At 32.7% G+C, this 23904-nt stretch overlaps 1 protein-coding gene across 8 annotated transcripts in view; it reads left to right on the top strand.

The window, feature by feature from the left end:
* by (focal adhesion protein tensin) overlaps positions 1–23904 on the top strand; it is a 699237-nt gene that overhangs the window by 661506 nt on the left and 13827 nt on the right. For 7 of the 8 annotated variants that reach the window (XM_085817318.1, XM_085817317.1, XM_085817321.1 and 4 more), the window contains 6 exons: positions 4788–4833; positions 5140–5229; positions 9978–10123; positions 14016–14102; positions 14415–14540; positions 18944–19036. In XM_085817318.1, the coding sequence (XP_085673444.1) occupies positions 4788–4833; positions 5140–5229; positions 9978–10123; positions 14016–14102; positions 14415–14540; positions 18944–19036 (588 nt within the window). The remainder of the gene's footprint in view (positions 1–4787; positions 4834–5139; positions 5230–9977; positions 10124–14015; positions 14103–14414; positions 14541–18943; positions 19037–23904) is intronic. The other variant, XM_085817320.1, reaches the window with a different exon arrangement.

Below are 23904 nucleotides of genomic sequence, written 5' to 3'. Positions count from 1 at the left end.
ATCTTTTTCACCATGCATCTTCTGCAGCATTTAAATATATTTAAAGTTTCTGAACAACAGAGTAGTAAAAAATTTTCTTCAAATACTTGATTTAATGTATAATAATAGTTTAAAAAATTAATGAAAACCTCAATTATTAATCAAACTTTTAGAAAGGTGGATAAGGGAAAACAATCCAAATAGTCATTTCCCTTTATCAGCAAGACTAGATAACAAACATAAATGTCATCGTTTTTAATGTTGGTGGCATTTTTTTTATAATTAATATAAATCCAATGTTTAGGTACATAAAATAATGCAATTGAATGAATAGTTGGAACGTAGTAAAAGTTCAGTTACAATCAAACTGTCACAATCTCTAACAAAAGCCAATGGTGGAAACAAAGATAGTGAAGAAGATAAAGAACCTTTAATGCATAAAGGAAGTTAGACGAGTTTTGCATAACTCTTGAGTTTTGTTTTGATATGAAAAGTCATCAGACTGAATTAAAATTTGAAAAGATCTTAGTTAAAAGCTTAAACTGCAGGCAAGGTTTTTGATAAAGGGTAAAAAGAGGACGAAGACATCTTTTCAAAATAAATGAGAAAAAAGAGTATTTTTATAATGTTGTGTGCTTTAAAATTGTTATGTTTTATATCTAATAAGGGAATATCAGGCCAAAAGAATACAATTTATGTCAGCATTACGAAACTGATAAATCAAAGCTTGATATCCTGGATAAGAAACTGAGAGAAGAAAAGTTACAGTTTCTGACACAGCAAATAAATCTAGTGCAATTCATGCAGATTTTGCTCTCGCGCACATCATTGCAAAACGATTAATACCATTTTCTGATTGTGTTCCTCAGATTATTTGATAATGTCTGCTGAGTTTCTTTATTCTGACAAACAACAATTATTTAAAAATATTAGTTTGTCAACCAATACAGTAGGGGAATGTATTAATGAAATCACAAGTAATTTATATCTGTTAGATGAAAAAAGTATAGATTTTGCAGCAATCCTAATGGCTGTTGATGAGCATACAGGCATAGCTATAGTGCAACTCACCGTTTAGAACAAGATGGTGGTGCTGAATTTCAAGTAATAAATATGAATGGAAATAATTCTGAAATAAAAAACTGATACACAGAATATTTTTTCTGAAATAAAAACTATAAACAGATAAATATAAATAAAATTGGGATAAAATTGTATGATTTGCTATTGATAGTGCAACTGCTATGGTTAGTAATTGAAAAAAGGGGGGAAGCAGTAAAATTACAAAATAGAAGAAAGATTAAAAAATAAAAGAAAATTTTCAAAATAATTTTTGCTCTTACATTGCATTATTCCTCACAAAGCACTTGATGCCAAAACTTTCAGATATATAATGTTATAAAACAGTAAACTTTATCTGTGGATAAGCTCTGAGTCATTAAGAATTTGTTGCATTATTTCAAAAAAACTGAAAGTGAATATAGAGAAATAATTAATATTATGAGGAGAGGCGGTAAAGTTTAGAATGTATTAAAATGGACCTTGACTTATGAATGAAATTGAAATTTTCATGATACACACAAAAAATAAATTTATAAATTTTAAATGATTGAAGAGCTACATAATGATACATGAATAATAGAGTATTTCTTATTTACTTAGCCAGCCATTTAAATATTTTCAGTAAAGAACTAAAACTAAGGAATAAACCTAACATTGACATGTATGTTTGTATTAAAGCTGATAAAGAATAAACTTAATGCTGATATGTATGTATTAAAGCTCTTAAAGCTAAATTGCAGTTTGGGAGAACACAACAGCAATCAAAATGTTTATTGAATTTTTTACATCTTAAATCCTGCTCTATTATTTGAAATGAAAAATCTCAAGAATATGCAAGAAAAATGTCATTATTACTACAAGAATTTGAAGACATATTTAGAGATTTTAATAATTTGGAATCCAATTTTACATTAATTTCATTACCATTAAAAGAGTAATGCATAACAAAATCTAAAAATGGAACTAATTAATTACAGTACATTTCAAATAATATTGTTGTGTGCATACAGGTTTGTAATAGAATGAATGCACATAGAACCAATGATAGCTTGATACTTCACAGTTCTAGAATTTTCCACAAGAATACTCACACAGCTCTTTACAGTCAGTATCATAAGTGTTCAATCAGTAGTTACACTACAAATTACTAAGAACGTAAAACAAAATGCAGTGCATCTAAAGAGCGAAGCTGACATGAAGGTATCTCAACACTCCAAACTCACGCTGAATTAAACAACTCAGAAAAACTAATGCTCTTCTCGTTCTTATAGTATAGTTTTTCCACAGCCACCGAGAAATTGCTAGTACCTTCCACTTCTCGAAATTACTGGAAAGCATATGAGGGCTGGATATGGTTAGAGCTACATATAAGACCAATTACAATACCTATTACAGTTATGCAGGGACTGGACTAAAATATCACCAAGTTTGGCGTCTTTTGGCGGTTTCTCACCAAATTCGGCGACAATTAGTCGTCAAAATCATTGCCAGCTTAGCGATATGTTCTTAATTTGGCGAGGTAGCCATTTACTCGATGTTTGCCCCTGCTACTTTTCTGACAAGATTTCACTTTTCATGTTACATTATAAACCCTCCCTAAAAAAAAACTATAATTTCATTAAAATTATTTACATAAGTACAAAATTTGTAACAATATTCAAAGATACATATATGGTTAAATTTTATTCATACTGATCAAAATGTAAATACCCTCAGTTATGAATTTCTGCAGTGTAAATTATCACTTTGTTCAGGAGTACATTTATGTGAACAGTGTTTCTTGTAGTTGAAAATTAATGTCTGAGAAAAAAACATGAATGACCAGTGAGCATCTACAATCTGTGAAGCAGACAGTTTCAAGAAATTTTTTTGAAGGCTAGAAACTTTAGCAGAATCGAAATGCCATCCAGTGCTTAATTGTAGCAAGAAATAAAGAAATTTGTAATTATTACATACAAAAATGTGTATTTTTTCTTTGTGTATCAAAGAAAAATTTAATAAACAAAAAAAAAAGAAAAAAGGATGGTTGCCATACTCAAGATTTTTCCAACTTTAAACTCCAACTTTTCATAGCGAATAATCAGTGGCTGAAATCTTTTGTAATTTGTTTATTTTTAATTTAAATTAAATTTTATTTTTAATTTAAATTAAAAATAAGTTATCTAGTGGTTAATGAACATAGTAGAGTAATTTGAAATACACTTTAATTTCAAAATTTTAACACTTAGTTATCAATACATTTGAATTTTGAAGTGCAGCCAATGGAGATTTCTTGCAGGTACCAACCTTTAGATTTCAGATTGAAAATAAATATTAATCTGAATTTCTTTTCCTTTGCATTATTATTTCTTTTTCTGTGTTTTTACACAGATCTGTAAGTAACTAGACATGTAAAGAAAACGGGGGGGGGAAGAGGGAATAACCAAAAAAATGAGAGTCATAATTTTAGCCAGGGAAAGAAAGAGAGAATAGTAATTTAAGAAATAAAAAGTTAGTATAAAGAAAAACACTATAAAAATAGAATTGAATATTATTGAAATAAATTTTATACTAAACCATGTTTGAGACATTTTAAAACTAAATGTTATGTAAAGTATTATAAATTTTGAAAGTAAAATCTCATGTGCATCAATCCTAAAATTGAATTATAAAGGTGTGGTATCCATACATTAGGGATATACGTATATGGTGCAAAATACATGTATCTTGCTCATACACATTATATCACTCTCATTCATTTTAAAACAACCCATCCTTCTTCTTGGCCTAATTTGAGTTTGAGACCACCGACACAAAGGATTGCCATTTACATTAGAGATTTCATAGCGAATAATCAGTGGCTGAAATCTTTAGACCTTTCTTTGGGTATACAGTGGATTTTTCTTCTTTGTGTGAGTATGGCATTTTTAGACAAAGAATACTGCCAATCGGCTATCAGAGAGATGCAGACTGAGTGTGATTTGGTAGATTTTTAGAAGTAGCTGCAGAAACTAATACATAAATGAAGAATTTTTCAAAAGCTCCATAAGCTTTTGATAAGCATAAAGTAAGAAAATGAAAGATGTCATGATATTCAAAGAATTCCACCTTGTAAATTGATAGCGTACTGCACTTTAGTAAGTTAATGTTATTGCAATCATGTGGAGTTTATTTGCATCATGTGTTTAGTAAGACTGCTATTGGAGAACACATTGAATGAGATATGCAAGGCTTAAAGCAAAAAATATGTTTTATGTCTTATGTAGTTGTACACGATCAAAAGACGTAATTATTTTATTTATATGCAGACTTTTATTTTGCTGTGTGGAATACCTTATGTAAATATGAATACTTATAGCAGAACTGTATATTATCATAAAATCGCACATATTGCATTTGAAACTGAGCTGAGAGTAGTCAGTCAGTGTGCCCCCTCCTGCTTTTCAACACTTAATTTATTTTCTTAAATTCTCTTTTAGTTCTTTTTCCTTATTATATCAACTTCAGTCAATGAATTAATAAATCTTAATTAAATCTTCATTGCATATTCAGCTTGCTTTAACAAGTGTTACTTTTTTAACTTTCATGCATAAGTTTTCAGCAGATGCACTTGTGTATCACCTAAAGTGACAAATGTGTAGACAGGATAATAGCGCAGTGTTAAGAGATGCGTTGCTGTATTAATTTCAGGTTTTATTTAATTTGAAACATTAAGTGGCTAAAATAATTATTATATGATTTTTTTTTTTTTTTTTTTTTTGTTCCAGATAGCACAAGCTCTGCTTTGCCTCCCAAAAGTCCTTCAATGTCACGGTAATTGCCTTATGATGCTTAATTATTTTAATTACTTTTCAAAATATTTCCTGTATTTTTACCCTTTTCCGTCCACTGCATTATCTGGTAGAACTACAAAAATTAATACAGCTGTGGAATTAATAATACAACAGAAAATAGAGATTTCTGAAGTGCTTCTGAACTATCATTTCTAAAGAATAAAACCTAATTTTGATTGTCATATGCTTAACATAGATTTGAATTGTCTTTGTGTTTCTGTTTTTGCTTAACTTTGTTTGTCACTCCCCTAACTTTTCTAACATACTAACACTTTCTGGAAACTAGCTTCTCTCCCAGCTACAGATTAGCTCTGAGAGATTCTTCCAGTTTTCTGAATTGTCGCAGATGGTCTTGTTTATATGAAAGTGATTGGAAGTAAGTGAAGTTTTTTCATGATGCATGCTTGAAATATTTTAACTTTTCATCAGTATTTTTTAATGCATTTTTCAAGTTTTTGTGACAAGCATCAGAAATAATTTTCTTTGCTATTCTTGAAACTAAAACAGATCTTGTCAGTATCTTTGAAAAATTTCTATCTTATCTTTACCCCTCCCGGACAAAGGCAGACATAATTTTTTTCAAATGAGAAATGTGCTACGGGAAAGTACTGTTTGTTGATCAAGTGAATAATTTTAGAACTGTGAACCTAGGAAGTGTGTTCGGAGATCAACTAATTGAAAATTTAAATTTTCTGCTGAAGTCTTTAATTTTCTTAAATTGTTTACTACTATACATCAGTATATTTGAAATCTTTTAACATTTTAGCAGACTTAGATTACTATTTAAACTGCACAGTTTGTTAAATTATGATAATTATATAATAAAATTTTACAGTACTCTTATTTCATTGATATGAGCACATCTTTATGATGAAAATTATGTACTCCTTTTATGATTTACCATGTTAAAATATAAATGGGTTTTTAAAAACAAAGTTTAACCCCTTCGAGCCGGATAGCGCAAACGTGCGCTTATCGCGGAGGCCGGCAGTGTCTTACGCGAGCGTCTTGTCCAGGGCTGGGGGCTTTTTTGCTACTAAGCGTAAATCCATGAAATTTCCGAAGTATCAACGCATTGTTTAATAATGCTCTATAGAGTATTTAAACGGCTTATGCTTTATTTTTATGTTATATACTTTAATTACCTTATTTCTTGTTTAAATGCATATTTTACACATTTTATTTTCATTACTCACCATTTGATGACTTTTAACATTATACATCTGAAAACTAAATATATTACTTAAAATTCTCTTTTCGTGTGAAAAATTTGAAAACAGGGATCTACACACAGTCCTACGTTACATTCCTTGCACTCATAATAACTCATTTGCCATTTTGGAGGATTTTTCCAGGAATGTGAACAAACGAAGCATCGTCTTCCAATTTTCTTATCAGTCTCTTCTGAACAAAGTTTTGGAAAATGTCTTTCAGTTAATCTTTCAGAATCAGTATCAGAATATCTGAATTTCAGAATCAATATCTGAAATATTTTGCATCATTTCTGCTATTTCATGCTCTGTTAAACATTTTTGACGCTTCGACATTGCAACAGTAAAAACAGAAAGAATTCACGTCTAACAAGATCTAATTATTTTCTAAAAACTGAACTGCAAACCGAAATACCCAATGTTTTAGTGCAAATAAAACTTCTCTACTTAAATAAACAACTACCACGTGCGAATAAAGTGTGATTTAAAGAGACATCATAAAGCACGCCATTCGGAAACATTTATTTCCCCTTTTGTTTATATAATCAAAAACACGTGTATGTGAGTCATGCTTCTCTCATTTCGAGTAGAAGGTCTAATGTACATGTATCTGAAACCATATGGACATACAGTGCCATCTTGTGGCAGAAATTATAGTTTTTACAACGTTCCAGGACACTGGCACAAATACGTGACAGTCGGTAGTGAATGGGAAAATGCTCTGGCATGCCTGCGTGTCGGCTGGGAGGTGAGTGTGTTCGTTGCTGGCACGTAGACGTGACATTCGGCACGAAGAGGTTAAATGTGATATTTTTAATTTTTGAAATGTAATTTGTTTTATGGCAAGAATGATATCACTTGTAGTTACTTGGTCTTAAGAACTTTTATGTTTACCGTTGATAGCAATATTTACACATATACTAAGTGCACTTAATAACAAATGATATTAGAATGTTCTGATTTGCATTGTCTGCATTGATAGAATTTTTTAAAATTATTCACACGAAATTTTACTAATTTAATCTCTTTTGATAGTAGTTCTCACAGAGTAGTCTCTCTTCATTAATAAGTTACTCTCTTCCCCTGCTCTCAACATTCTGATCAAGATATGCTAAATGAGATATTTCTGATGATATAAGGGTTTCCCAAATGAAAAGTGGACACGTGCGATAACATCAGAATGAATGCATCGATAGCAGGACCACTGCACATGTATATAAAGGGCGGTATGATGTATGCCCTTCACTCCAGCATCTGAATGGAAATGTTTACCCTGTAAGGCTCTCTTAAGTGGCCCAAAGATGTGAAAGTCACAGGGTGACATGTCCGGACTGTACCGGAGGGGTGCTCTAAAACCTCCCAACAGAATGTGTTTAAACCTTAAAGGTCCTCTGGGTTTCCTGGGAGACGTGTGGGCGGGCATTGTCATGCAGAAGGATGACTCCTTGTGTGAGAAGGCTCGGCCATTTGTTTTTTTTTTTTTTTTTTTTTGCCTGTCGCAGTTTCGTCAGAGTACTGCAATATTGTGTGGAATTGATAGTGCTCCCTTGGGGCAGGACAACTGAAGAAAAATGAAAGCATCACTTTCCATGCAGTTATCACTGCTTTCGATTTCCATGGTGGAGGAGATGAGCTGTGCTTCCATTGCATACTCGTTTTCTTGGATTCGGGTGTGTAGTGGTGGCACCAGGTCTCGTTGCCACACGAGACCTGGTGCCACCACTACACACCTACAAACAGGTTTAACGGTTAAACGCCGTTAAACCTGTTATTATGTTATACTGTTAAACCTGTTATTTCACGGTTAAACGCCATCTCAGATGGCGTTTACCCGTGAAACCTGTTTGTAGGAGATTAAATTGTGCGAAAGTAAAGTCGTGCTATCCATGGATGCATCCAGATCAGAACAACACACGGTAGTATGGTTTCTGGTTGCGGAAGGTGAGCGTAATGTGGACATCTATCGAAGAATGGTGACAATGTATGGCGACCACTATTTAGGTTGTACAGCTGTAAACAAATGATGCAAAAGTTTCCGTGAAGGGCGACATCCTGTGAAACGACATCGGATCTGCCGAGACCGGGCCAAACAAACAAAGTGATCACCAATGATTCCATTGCCTCCGTTAATGAAATGATCCAAGCTAATCGAAGGGTTATGACCCGTGAAATCAGTCACGAACTCAACCTGAGTAAAGGAACGGCTAACACCATTATCCACAAACATCTGGGGTACAGCAAAGTGTGTGCAGCATGGGTACCTGACCCTTGATCATCAGAAACAACGAATGGGCTTCTGTCTCCAGCACTTGATCCATTATGAGGAGAATCCCACATTTCTGGATCGTATCGTTGCGGGCAACGAGACCTGGTGCCACCACTACACACCCGAATCCAAGAAAATGAGTATGCAATGGAAGCACAGCTCATCTCCTCCACCATGGAAATCGAAAGCAGTGATAACTGCATGGAAAGTGATGCTTTCATTTTTCTTCAGTTGTCCTGCCCCAAGGGAGCACTATCAATTCCACACAATATTGCAGTACTCTGACAAAACTGCGACAGGCAAAAAAAAAAAAAAAAAAACAAATGGCCGAGCCTTCTCACACAAGGAGTCATCCTTCTGCATGACAATGCCCGCCCATACGTCTCCCAGGAAACCCAGAGGACCTTTAAGGTTTAAACACATTCTGTTGGGAGGTTTTAGAGCACCCCTCCGGTACAGTCCGGACATGTCACCCTGTGACTTTCACATCTTTGGGCCACTTAAGAGAGCCTTACAGGGTAAACATTTCCATTCAGATGATGGAGTGAAGGAAGCCGTGCAGGACTTTCTCAGGAATCAACCGTAATCTTGCTACAGCAACGGCATCAAGCTGCTGCCACAACGCTGGGACCTGTGTTTCAATGCCCATGGCGATTTCTTTTGAATTACAATAAAGGTATTATTTTTCTTCAACTTGTCCACTTTTCACTTGGGCAACCCTTATAGTTTCTGTTCTGTTGTAACATTTCTGATGTTAGTTTTGTACAAAAATGTAATTCTGTAATAAAAGAGTAGTTCTGTAAAGAATTCAGTTTAAATCAGTGGAACCCTAGATTTTCAATCTGAATACTCAATAATGATCTGAATAATGGTTGAAGGCTCATGTTTTATCAAGCATGATACAGATATCTTATAATTGATTAAAAGAATGAAGCAAATATAAAATAACAATGCAGAAAGCCATTCCTTTCAGCACATGCTGTTGATAATACAGATCCCTTTGCTCTCTGGAAAGTAAAGTGTTCTTCAGAAACCTGTTGTAAGTCAAACTGGCAATTAATTTGCATGAAAAATAATAGTTAGGCATTTGCGAGCATTTATAGCATACATATAGGTGCTGCTTACACACATTTACAGTGTAATTGCATCTTTAAAAGTTAGGAAAATCACAAACACACTTAAGCATTACTGGTATTACTGCTGCTTTAATTTATTAAACATTAAGTTATGAGAGATGTAAGAGAATGTGATAGTCATTTATACTCATTAGATCACCATTTCTTAACTACTTCAGCTGACATACTTTTTAAGTTTTACAGTTTATCACAGGCTATCATAATACCCCACAAAACAGATGTCAGACTGCATGCTGCTGCAGTCTGGCAAAAAAAAAAAAAAAAAAAAAATCTGATTTACTAAAATTGATTTTACCTGTAAATGATTATGTTTGTTATAGTTAATGACAGAAAATGTTCATATAATGCAGAAGTTTTAAAAAAGGTAAAATAAAAAAAAGGTAAAAAAATTTAAAAAAGGTAAAATAAAAAAAGAAGAAACTTTTTAACCTATATAGTAGTTTTAAAATTTTTATGTTTATTTGTGCCATTTAATTTTTAGAATAATTTAAATGATTTAATAATAATTTAGGAAGGATCGCAGTCCATCTCCTGCAGCAGTACAAAATGTGCATCATGATACACCTGGTATAATTCGTGCCAGCAGCACTAATGGTCAGAGTTCACCAACAGTATATTATGGACAGTCAAGGCCTTCTAGCATGGTTTCACTTACTGGCAAGTTGTATTTTTAAATTTTAAACTGTGTTTGCCTTTTGATATTCAGATGTTGTTACAACTATAATTATTTGGCTTGCATTATTGTAAAACAAAGTTATAGAAACTGTAAATATCTACAATGTGATCATAATTAAATTTGGCCTGTAACTAAAATACATATCCACTAAAAGATTCCTGGGGGGAGAGAACAAAACAAAACAAAAAAAAAAAAAAAAAAAAAAAAAAAATTCTCCTAGGGGTGCATTATATCAAAATGCAAACAAGCTACGAATTCCAATGAAAGCATTGTTTATTACTTGCACATTATTTAGCATTGTGAAGCATATTGTTCAGTGTGAGCCCATTCATTAAGATGTAAAATGTGCATTGAACAGTGTTGTTCAACAGCTGATCATCAGTGAACTTTCTCACATGCAACAATAAAGATTCCTTCATATCAGCCAAATTCCATGTTGTTTAAATAACCCCATAACCAAAAATCTTTTACAGTAAGATCATGAAACAGGCTGCCTAAGGTGTGGAAAATGAACAGCTAATCACTCTTGTTATTAGTAAAATGCTGCCATAAATGTGGAGGGCCACCATCCTACATAAAAGTGGTAGATGTGGATGTCATAGTGAGCTATTTCAAATGAGTCAGTCAGTCTGAGATGTGTTTCTTGTAGCATAAACATGTCCAGATTATTTTTGGAGATGTATCGTTTCATTTGAAGAACCTGATTTTTGATGCTGTTGCAGTTAAAAAAGGCAAATTTAGCATATGTAATATGCAGCATGTTATTTCTATTATTAGTATTAGGTGTATTATACATAGTCACATGATGTCAGCAATTGTGCTGCTAAACTAAACTAAACTCAGCAGCACAAACAGCCCTAAGAGAGCCATGGCCGGCAAGTGCCCTGATGTCTGCTTTCTAGACTGTGGGCTCCAGGGTGCTTGCGCATCTTTGCCTGGACAAGTGGTCAGTTTGTCGCAGGACCCCCAGTGTTTAGTCTCCTAGCGAACTTCGTACTCATTTTATCGACCCATTCCAGGGATGAAAGGCTGAGTCAACCTTGCTCAGCCCAGGGATCCAACCCAGGACCTGTGGTAATTCTGCTGTTGCAAGAGCTAAATCTATTTTATCATTGTTGCATTTGATGCTTTTCATACAAATTTCCTAGTTTGTGAATTAAATTTTTAAACTAACTAAGAATATCCTGATTCATTTATATTTTATTCTGTTTTTTTTTCCTGAATTCCCCCCCCCCTTTTTGGTGCAGTTAACAGTGGTTGCAAATGATTTGTTGTTACATGAATGCAAATTAGTTGGTGCTGTGAAAGGATTGAGCCCGTCGAATTTTCAATCTTCTTCATGGCATGGGTGATTTTGACTCCTTCGATATTTTTATAAATTTCCCGACCATTTTGGGCAGTCTTTGCTACTGCCAACATGCTGACCAATACAAAGGATATACTTAGCAGATATTTTTTAATGGCCTTTTCCACACACACACACATACCATGGTTGGTGTAAACTGCCCATGAAATTATGCCAATCCAAATTTTGGATTGTTAAAGGCATTCTGAATTTTGATATTTAATAAAATGAAAGGTGTACCAATAACTGAGTTATTGCTGAGAGTAGTATTTACAACAACAGAATTTTAAATGTGATGAGCAAAATTGCTCTAGCTTATATGACACTCAATTGGCAGCGATTCATGATACATTCAGAAGATTTATGTTCAATGAACACATTTTGATTTACTGTGGCAAGTGCATTGAATATGGCCATAGTGCTGACAGTTGAAACATTGTGTAGGATCTGTCAACTTTTGTAAGCAACAAGACACTTGCATGTCTAAAATAAATTGAGTATGGTAGTTTTTCTTTCCCTGTTTAGTACGTGGAATTTCCCACAAAAATTCAGGCAAGTTAACAGGGACTGTACTGGGCATGTGCTCAAGCTGTCTGCATTTAATAACACGGGATTTCCATTTCAGTTTTGATTTCATCTGCCAGGATATTCTTAGAGACCTTTGATAACAACTCTGATGTATTTATCAGGATTTAAGAGATGTGTATAAAATGGTATCTTTTCTCTTTCGTCTTGAAACACTAAAAATTTTGACTTTCAGGTTTTCATCCTTATTCTTGCTTTCCATCTGTTTGACTCAAGGTTTTTCTTTTATCTCTTTTCAGAGTTCCTTCAATTTAAAGTTGGTTGCATAGTAACCAAAGGAGGGATCCTCCCTGCATATTTTTAGGCTACTAAAACTTGTACCATTTGTCATTTCTGCTGTGTTTTCATCATCAAGTGTTTGGTCTTGCTGAAGTATACGGAACTTGGTTTGGCTAGAGAAGTCAGTGTTGCTATTTGGCGAATTTTTCTCCCCATCACATTTACACTTGCAGGTGGTGCTTTTTTAGTTTTTATTTTGCATAGCATCAGAATCTGGCATTTGTGTTATTAAAGGAGCATTCCGTAAGAGATTTATCTGATCATTTTTCCTGTTGGAGTTGGATAACAAGTGTGGCTTCCTCAAGGAGAAAGTTTCTATTTAATTTGTTTTCTAGCTTATTTAGGTCTGCAGTATTTTTGGAGTTTTAGAAGCCATCATGCAAAAAGGATTTCAGTTCTGTCAGGCCTATCACGGAATCACTATCACTTCAGAATGTGTGTAAAACATATTTTGAGAGACAAGAAAAACTACTACCTTTAGGAAGGGAAAACAAGTAATCTAATGTGTTGAAACTGTTGAAGTAGAGTCGTGTGACTGTGAGAGCCAATTCGTATTTTTTGCTGTAAGTTATTCATTGGCCCTTTTGGGTCATTTGATATGGGCATTTGAAAATTTCTCACCGTTTTCTTGTTGAAGTCGGAACTTCCCTCTAAAGAACTTAGTGATTAGGAACTATACCTGTTTGATCTTTAATGAAGTTTCTGGTGTTCTCAATACTCTTACCTGTACCTGGTGAAGTCGGAAAATTTTTTAACACTTCTGCTGAAACAAATGCAGAAAATACAGGATACAGGTGAAATGCGTAGTTTAAAAAAAAAGAGAATGAGGTGAAGAATGTTACTTAGTTGATCTTTTTTTTTATATTCAGAACTCATGCCCAATCAATCTGCTCATGCAAATCAGATTTTCTTCTTCACCTTCAAGGGCCACAATTATCATTCTTTGACTGTTATAATGCTTGAAAATATGAAAATGTTTTAAGTCCCATAATGCTTTACAATGTTAAAATAGCCCACAGTTATTTATTGCATGCCTTTTCAAACATTTTAGCTGTAATGTGCCCCCTGGTGAAACATTTTTAACCCCCCCATAATCTTTCAGTGCAACCTTTGAATTGTATGTCTACAAAGTTTTGAGTCAATCCGCATTTTAGTTACAGCTGCTGAGTTTAATTACGATGATCTTGTATTTGAATATGTAACTGCTATGTGCATGCAGACTGAAAATATATATTTTTCAGTAACAAAAAGTAAATTTTGATGAAGTTTAGTAAATCCCATACATTCAAAATGAAAATTAGTAGAACTTTACAAAATCAATTAAAGGTATGGTTAGTATTATTTTCAGTTTTAAGGACGCCATATTTTGAGTTCATATGTATCCCTATAAAATATCAAATGGTAGAAAAGTAATGTTTAGTTTTCTGCTAAACCTTATACATGGCAGTAAAGTGGGGGAAAATATGAGCATGTACAGTTATTTTCCGTAGGGCTGTAACTTTTGTAACCAGTTCTATTCTATTTTTTCCCTCTCCAAAAAATTGTTTTATTTTGGCAAAGAATTTATTATACTGCATGCATGATCACAAGACTAGCATATGTATAAAAATATTCTCTCAACATCCTTTTTTTAAAATAATAAAGGTAACATTTAATAATTTCAGAACCTTCAGAAGTAATACACCATCATCCTATGTTTGTAAAAGATACTTCGAAATTCTGGTACAAGCCAAACATATCTAGAGAAGAAGGTAGGTTACTTACTATAAATATATAAAACCTGTAAGAATATGTCTATTTTTCTTGTGTTCATTGCAAAGATTTTGATTGCCTTGTCTCCTCATAAATTTTTACTTATTATACCAGTTTAAAAATAAAGTATTAAAATGTTTTATGAGCTACAATTTTGAATTAAAAAATCTGTGAACTCCTTTATGAATATGAAAAGTTTAGAAATAATAATAGTTTGTTTTATTGAATACTTTTATCATTAAGTATTTTATTTAAAGTTCTGTGTTCCTCATTATTTGAAATTAAATGTTATAAGTTTTAATTTTTTTAAGCTATAAGCATCTTAAAAGACAAACCTCCTGGAACCTTTGTTGTGAGAGATAGCAACTCTTTCCCTGGTGCTTATGGTTTAGCCTTGAAAGTAGCTACTCCTCCACCCAATGTGCAGAATAAATCAGGTAATTAGCAGCTAAAATCTCTTGAATATCACTAAAAAATTTTATGTAACATATTTATTAAGATACTTTATTATTCCATTGGGGGGAAAAAAAAAAAAAACTAAGAGATTCTGTAATTACAAATTTTGTAAGAAGATTATTCTAACAGTAAACGTAATGAACATAGAGTAAATATACAAAGAGTAATAAAGAAGAAGATTATTCTAACAGTAAATGTAATGAACATAGAGTAAATGTACAAAGAGTAATAAAGAATTTAAAATAACAATGTGTGAAATATATAGATGATGTGAAACTCTTCGATTAAAAAAAAAAAAAAAAAAAAAAAAAAAAAAAAATTGTTAGAACTTTGAAGCTTTGTGAAGGATTATAAAAGCTAAATTTCCAATCAGCATTGAGGTAAAGATTTTCAATTTTTGATGGATTATTTATGGATGTAAATCTGTGTCATAAGTTATTGGAAAGCAATACAGCATTGTATTCTCTTTGAAACTTGGTGTTAAAAAGTGTATCATCACTTACCATTGCCTCCTCGGTGGTCAAGCACATAAGATTGTTGATGCCAGTAGTTCATACTGAATTCAAACCCAGGTGAACTGGCTGGCTTTATGTATGGTTTGTACCATGTGTAATGTGAATATGAGCCTATTTTCTGTTGAAAGTGTTTTACTGAGGCATATAGCCTGTGTGAGCTTAACAATATTCCAGTAATGTCTTATCATTAGTGAAAATACTATTTTGAAGTCGGATAACAAACCTTAAGAATTTTAATTTGAAATTTAATGAAAATTTTTAATAACTGATGAGAATTCAAGAAAGTAAAAACCTAACTATTGTCATGTTATTTTCTTCCTTCACTTTCATACGGGATTTGTAGATTTGGAGTGAATAACGACGACACTTTATGAAGTATCGAAACACACTTTTATTTGCCAGTATTATTAGGACAGTTCCAAAACATGTTTTACAGTCATCGATGAACTACTATAAACACACTGACACGATCAGCGACACAGCCTTCAGGTTATCAGGCTATCACTGCGGAGACAGCTTCACTGCAAAGCACTAGAGTACAGCTCCCGACTCTGCTCGGTCTTTTTTGGAACTCCATGTACTCACGAGACTCTCCACGCTACAACTCACGATGCACTCAACGACACACAGAGCACGGCTCCTGACTTTTCAGTTCAGTCGTTCCCAGAGCTCAACACGCTCTCTTGACGATGCACTAACCGTGATACACTAAGAGACACCTTCGGTGAACTCGACGACCCACTGGGCACTCGCTGCCCGGCTGTTAACTCGATTGACTCGCTAGACGAGAGACACCAACTCGATACTAAATCGCACTTGCGACGAGGCACACACACTAGCTGACTGCGAGCCAGCAGGGATTATATAGCTTTCGGCTTGTGTTCGAGAACATACTGGGTTAAACCGGTAAGAATTCGTTCTAGAAGGTTCTCCATCTGTCCATGGTATATCACCAATTTTGTCGCCAAATGTGGCAACCATGCCTTCCCTTGCCATTTTATGGCAACCCTAAAACTGCTTTGCGGGGAAGCCATCTTACTGCGCCTGTACATTTTGTAATACTATTAATGTAAAATATATTTTTTAAAAATATCTGAACTGTCTTGTATTCTATCCGTATGTATGCTGTATTGAGACATTTTTAAGGATTAAATGTGTGAAATATAGTGGAATCATTAATAAATGTTAATTTCTTGGCAAGAAACTTCTCAAAGGTTAATAATGTTGAAAGAAGAGGAATTAATGCAATAATAAAATAAATACAATTTTAAATAAATCAAATTATAGTATATTGGTGCTAATTAAATTGCATATAACTGGATATACCAGGGATGGGCAAACTACGGCCCACGAGCCAACTGTGGCCCAACGGAAAGTTCTATACAGCTCGTAGATAGAGGCAAATTAAAAGAAATATATATTTATATATTATATATCCATGTCCTTTTCTACTTTGTTTAAATATCATTTTTCTCCTTCCTTTTTTTTCAAAGGACTGATGATTTTTTTACTTTCTCTAATTTTGTTCTACAAAACATAAATCGACTGGAATAGCAAGCACAGACAGCTTTCAATCGGTAAAGTGTTAAAAGAGGAAGTCCTTTGTTAGTTATAGCTGTAGTTTGGCACTAGCAAATGCTTTCTCTTTCTCGGGAGCAGACATATGGAAATCCAATGTGAATTAGACCTCACATAAGGCAGACTGCACATTTTAAGACTCCAGCCAGCGTTTTTTTCTTTTGACGCGCATTCTAATATTATTGATTGCGTAATGGAAAGATTGCGGACATATAGCATCATTGTGAATAGTGAAATTATTAAAAGTATAGCGTAGCCAGTGCTTGTATTGGTTATTGGTAAAATATTTCAATCCCAAAATGGCTACTAAAAACGTAAAGTTGATTCAGAGTGCCGTGCTTTTATTGGTCAATGGACTTTGAAATATTTTTTTACAGTTGTAAAAGATAAATCACTGTGTCTCATCTGCAATGAAGCTGTAGCAGTCTTCAAAGAATATTTCCCATCATTTCACATCTAAGCATAAAAATTCAAATTACGAAGCAGTCCGAATATGAAAGAAAACAAAATGCAGAAAGTCTTTATAAAAAATTATCAGGCCGACAAAATTTGTTCAAGAAAGTAAACAGTATCCAAGAAGCAGCTACACATGCAAGTAACATTGTAGCATACAATATTGCAGAAAATAATAAAGCTCTCAGCGGAGTTTGTTAAACAATGTATGCTCCAAGTTTGTGATGTTTTATGTCCATACAAGAAAAGTAATTTTGAGATTGTAAGCTTATCTCGAAAAATGGTGACTTCTAGAATCGAAGACATCGGTAAAAGTTTGATATCACAATTAAAGATTGGCCAGTTTAAATTTTGTTCCACAGCTATGGATGAAAGCACTGATATCAATGATACTGCTGGGAATTGGTATTACTTAAGAGGTGTTGATGAAAACTTTGAAATTACCGAGGAACTGGCGTGCATCCGTTCTTTAAAGGGAACTACAACGGGAAGTGATATTTTTCGTTAATTTCAGGAAGAGCTTTTAATTTTGAAAGTGCCTATAACAAATATATGTAATATTAAGACCGATGGAACACCAAATATGACAAAAAAAAAAAAAAAAAAAAATCTGGATTTCTTGGACTCTTTAATTAAAACTGTCACAGGAACAATGTTGTTTTTCTACATTGTGTTATACATCAAGATGCTATGTGTAAATATGCATTGAATATGAAACCCGTGCTTGATGCAGTCATGAAGCTTGTAAATACTATTCGTTCTCGTGAGCTTACTCACAGGCAATTTCAAGATTTTCTTCAGTCCGTGCAATCTGAATAATCTGATGTACTTTATTACAAGAAAGTAAGGTGGCTTAGTGCAGGATGCATTTTCGAGCGAGTTTGGCAGCTGAAAGACAAAACTGTGTCAATCTTGTATGAGACAAAGTGCGAAATGCTAGAAGATACAGAATGGCTTTGGGATTTTGCATTTTTTACACATCTTTGTCATATGAGCAACTTGAGATGCAAGGGAAAAATCAATTTATCGACGATATCTGCCCCCATCTCAAAGCTTTTAAACTAAAACTTAATCTGTTTGCTGGGCAGCTAGCTAAGAACGGCTGATCTCATTTCCTGAGGTTAAATTCAAATAGTAAATGAAGAGAAGCTTAAGAATTATGAAGATAGCTTGAAAAAACTGCATTTTGAGTTCGAACGTAGATTTCAAGATTTCAGTGCCATTCAAACAGAATATGATATTTTTACCATGCCCTTCAACGTACATTGTGAAGCAGTGAGGTCATACTTGCAGCTTTTGCAGCTTGAATTAACTGAGTTACATTCTAACAATCATTTCAAGCAGTTGCTTCTAAACATGCCAAAGTTAGAGTTTTACAAATCATTATCGAAAGTAAACTTCCCAAATTTAATATCTCATCTCACACCCAGAAAATCTGCTTCATCTTATACTTGTGAGCAAGTGTTTTCAACTATGAACCTCGGAAAGAATTATTTCAGAAGTAGACTGACAGATGAGCATTTAGCCTTCTTCATTAGAATCAGTATATCTTACTTCGAACCTTATTATAAGGAACTTTTAAAAATGAAATCGAGATTTCATCATTATAAGGAACTTTTAAAAATAAAATCGTGATTTCATTCATCTCATTAACATATTTAAATTGCAATACTTGTATGTTTTTAAAATTTTAGAAAAATTTATCTTGGCCCGCGACTGAAAAAGGTTTGCCCATCCCTGGTATATACTATTTAAAACTCAAATGCATAATTTTGTCATCAGTTGTAGTGTTTTTAACATGTAATCAAATATAAATCACACTGAAAATTTTTACGCAGGAGATATGTCTAATGAACTTGTGAGACACTTCTTGATTGAACCAACATCCAAAGGAGTTCGTTTGAAGGGATGTCCCAATGAGCCTGTGTTTGGTAAGTTGTTTAGTTTATCCTTTTTCCCCCATTAAAAGAGAACAATATTCAGAGTTCGTACGGTCCTTAAAAGTCCTTAATTTCGGCCAAAATCGGCAGAAGGTCCTTAATTTTAATCATGTGAAATTTCTGTCAGTTTTTACGACTGCCATTTTTTTAGTGTGAATTAGCATTTTGGAGGTATATTTTTGGCGATTCATTGATAAATATGGTTATCTTTTGAATGGGTTATAATTTGTTCCTATTTCTAATGTAAATGTGGGATACTCTAGTTTTTGAGCAAGAAATGAAACATAAGCATTTAGAAATTATTTCACTTTTTCTAATGAAGAGATCTTAAACAACTTTTCTCTTTTGGAGATGTGAATTCTTTTATTGAACGGCTATAAATTTGGCAATTTATCAACATTTTGGCGATTTTTAAGATCAATTTCTATAGTAAATTTTTAATTCCAAGACCAGGGAATTTTCTATGATTTTTTTTCAAACATTGTAACATTCATAAATTTCATTAAAATAATGGTAATATATTGAAATTATAGGTACTGTTCGGTTTCGAGGGCCGTAAAAAAATTGCAGCGAAAATGTATGCGCAAAAGCGCCAAATCTAGTAAACGCGCCCATTTAACAGCGCGCCAAATCTAGCGTACGCGCTGATTTCAGATTGCGTAAGTTTATATAGTTCTATATTTCTTAAGACGCCATTGAAATACTAGTTTAATTTTTAAATCTTTTTTTTTTTTTTTTTTTTAAATCCTTTTTTGATATTCTATGGATTTAACAATTTGGGAATTGCCCTGACGAAAAGTCGGCAATAGAATTTTGGTAAAGTGCAGAATCACTCACTGCTTGACGCGTTTTTAAGAATTGCACGTACTCGGTATTCATGTGCACATCGACCTATTTTCACTTGAAAAAAATTCTAGAATTGCACAAAAATGGCACTGCGCCCACCCTTGACTTTATCTATGTACACATCGACCTATTTTCACTTAAAAAGTAAAAGAAAATTAACAAAAATCCAATTGTTTTTACCCTTCTAAAAAGCGGCATACAAATAAGTGAGCGATTCTGCACTTTACCGAGAATATTTTCAAAGAAAAGGCATCATTCAGTATAGAAAATTACGTTAGAACAACCAACGAGATGAAATTATGCTTTAGCGATGAGTCGGTAGCGAAATAGCGATGAAGGCATCCATTCAGTTATGTTTAGCAATTTTTATGTAAATTATAATAATGATCTGAAATAGTTATTTACTATTATACTTCCATTCAGTCATGTTTAGCCTTTTTCATATAAAATTAACCTTTCATCTAAATTAAAACATTAATCTTAAATAGTTATTTACTATTATACTTCCTTTCTTGCCGCAATTATTTTTGGCAGCATTGGCATCAACAATAGTTTGGCGATTTTTTACAGCCCGAATAGTACCAAATTATGTTTAAAAATTAACATTAAAATGTAACATTTTTATTTTTTGTTGTCATATTATAAAGTTCTATTTTGACCACTTATTATATCTGAAAACTTATCATTTATATTATATCACTTATTATATCTGATCACTTATTATATTTTGAATCTGAAAAATAAACAAGTTATAATACTATAAAGCACAATTTATGAAACATTTCTTAGCAAAATTAAAATAGCTGTGTAATTAATTAAAGTTATCTTCTTTTTAATTTTCCCATGATAAGAGTTTTCTCATGTTATTGTCTCAGAATATTCAGAATTCTTATGCATCAGTTTTCTCTATAAAATTAATTTTGCACATTTATCCTGTTTTTTTTTTTTTTTTTTTTAAATATTTCTGGCTGTTTGCTGTTACAAAATTAGTAGGGGTAATTTTGCTTCGGGACATTAGACATTACAACTTGAAGAAGGATGCAAGTTGGAAAGTTTACAAGGGTTTGAAAGCAAGATTTTTATAGACCCACGATTCTAGAAAAATGTGACAAAATGAAAGATATCACAAAGGTATTAACATGTAATGGGTGTATTTCACAGAAAGTTTGCAATGAAGTTCTTACTTTTTGGAGAACATCTAGAAGAACAATGAAAAACATAATATTTGAATGTTTTACTTCTGGTACTAGAATCTTTTTCTTAGCGTGTTCGTCTTCCCTTTATTTTCTCTACTTTTCACTAGATACAAGCATGGAAAATATTGAAAATGCTTCTAATAGTATCACATGGAGAGGCATTATAGAAAGGAATTTTTTGATTAATAAGGAAATTTGAAGCTGGCAGTTTTAAAAGATTAATCTAGTATGTCTTAATGCATCATACATAGGTTTGACGCTAGGCATTGCCTCACCTGGTGGAGTCATGTGGAACATTAAACTTATCTCTGTAGATCCAAAATTTTGCTGACTAGTGCCTTTCAAAATTCTGCTTCCAGTGCCTGCTCTAAATTCTAAAAGTTTTGCCATGTCTAGATTTTTTGCTCGGTGTGTCACTAAATTCTAAAATTCTGCCACACCAGCTCTGTAACCGGCCTTTACCATATATATTTCATATTTCTTCTGAATGCTCGTATTACTAAAGAAATAAAATTAGCAGCTTTTTCTATACATTCTAAATGCATCTAGTTTTTTTGGAATAACAGAAATTCAAAAATTCTAAAATGAAAAGGATGCGTGTTGAATAAAAAAAACAAATACATACAGAGAAAGAAAATTATTCTTCAAATATATATACAGATATTATTATGTAAATTACTCACTTGTTTATAATTTCAGCCTTTACTATAATTTCCCATTTCTATTTCCTCCCCAGAATGCAAATCACTTAGACAGTTTTTAGACTGAGGATTTTGGTGCGCGAGGCAGAAAATGTATTTTTAATCTCCGCTTGGTCACTGCATTAGTTCCTGCCAGCTCTGATAATTTGTAATTTTTTTCTGCATTATTACTGCTGACATTTGAATTTGTTATGACAATAGAGTTACTGAGCCAGCTTAAATTAAAATTAAATTGTATAGTCTTTGACCACTGGTCCACATTTTTGTTTGAATTTGACCGTTCTTGTTTAATAACATCACCACAAGTTGCAATTGATTTTGTTAGCATAAGACCATGCCTTTAAGTTCTTTTTAAATAAGAGGCTTATTTAAACCTTTGTAGTTACTTTTAGACATAGCAATAATTTACTTCACATCTATCGGGGGGTTTTGGACTATCTAACTTTTACCAGATCAAATAAACCCTCATAGGTACATTGTGGAGAGGTTGACAAGTTAGGAGATAAAGCACGCAGAAACTAGTGAGAACAATAGTTTGCATATTGAGAGAAATTTCTAATTCTTAGAAAAGATGCTTAAAGAGAAGGAAATCTATGTAAATTAGCCAAAATGTCTGGGCAGGCTTCAAATTAAAAAGACGTATAAATGTTTTGTTGAGGGTTGTTGCTATAAAACATAAATCTTTTGTAGCTTTTAATGTATAATTATTCTTATATCAATGGCATAAATTGCAAGTATTTTAAACTGTGAAATTTTATTGGATTGTGATTTTAATAGGGCTTTTTAAGAAATATTCTTAAATAAGTAAAATTTAATAGTGGTCATGTAAATCCATAATGATTAAGGTTATCTAACTACCTAATTTAATTATTTATAACTAACTGCTTACCCTTAAAAATATCTATCATATATTAAAGCGAGTTATTGCCTTTCATTAAACCTTATCATAGTACAAGATAAAACACAAAAATGTAAAAATTCATATAAAACTTATTCTTCATATCTAGCGAGACCTGAAATAATACAAAGCAACTTAGTATCACCTCTGGTGCTTTAGTGGCTTATTGAAACCTTAAAGTATATTAAGTGGGTTACAACCCCTGGAACTCTACATGAAGCTACGACAGTAACTGCATCAGACAGAGCCCAACTAACTTTCAAAACATGCCAACTGTGCGCACATCAAGTCTTTCAGTTTTGTTCTGATCAGCAGGTCTCTCTGTAGACAAGGAGCAGTGGTCACAGCAGCCAGTCTTTTGTTATAAATCATTCTGATTATGATTTTACTTCTCATTTTAACCTATCCCGCTTGACATAAAACCTACCTCTTATTTACCAAACCTCCAGACTGAGCAAGTATGTGACAAAATGAGACATTAAAAAAATCAGTATGAAACTATTAGTAAAACGTAAATAAAATGTCACTTATCTTCCTTCAAATATGCCGAACTATTATAAGTGTAAAATATGTAATGATATTTGATAAATTTCATAAAGTTATTCTCAAACTTATTAGTAATTAATGTTAACTAAGTTATGTTTAATAATAATGTAGCATACTTACGGATATATTTTATTTTTTGGATGGTATGACAAAAGTGAAGTTCAGGCATAGATAATATTTTTAATTGAATTTATAAATTTGCTATTTACTCATAGGTCCTTAATTTTTTCATTAATGGTCCTTAAAAGTACTTAATTTCCATGTGCAGAAATGTGTACGAATTCTGAATATTGTATTATTTATAAATATTATTAAGTTTCTTTTTGATTTATTTTCATAATTCATGTCAGTGAAGTTTTCTGTAGGCAAGAGTCTCTAAATTACAGTGGGTTTTTTTTATTCTTAATTGACATTTTTTAAATTTTATTCTTGTCTTTACTTGCTAATTTCTCAAAATTCCACTTGTTTAAATTTCTTTTTAGTAATTCACAGCATTTGGTTTTACTTTTGATTTTGAATTTTGCTTTTGCCCTTGCCTACATGGATGATGAAACATGAATAATTGAAAAGTTAGGTTTGGAGGCAACCTTCCTTTGATAAGTCTGTCTCCTGCCTGCTCAACAATTATTCACTTATGCATTTTTATAAATTTTTAGGATTAAAAATGTTTTT

This window comes from Stegodyphus dumicola, chromosome 5 (genome assembly GCF_044657685.1).
Source record: "Stegodyphus dumicola isolate Sdum_Otavi_A_Nest chromosome 5, ASM4465768v1".
Taxonomy (NCBI): domain Eukaryota; kingdom Metazoa; phylum Arthropoda; class Arachnida; order Araneae; family Eresidae; genus Stegodyphus; species Stegodyphus dumicola.
Note: the sequence above shows the minus strand (reverse complement) of the source record. Positions and strands in the feature narration are given on the sequence as shown.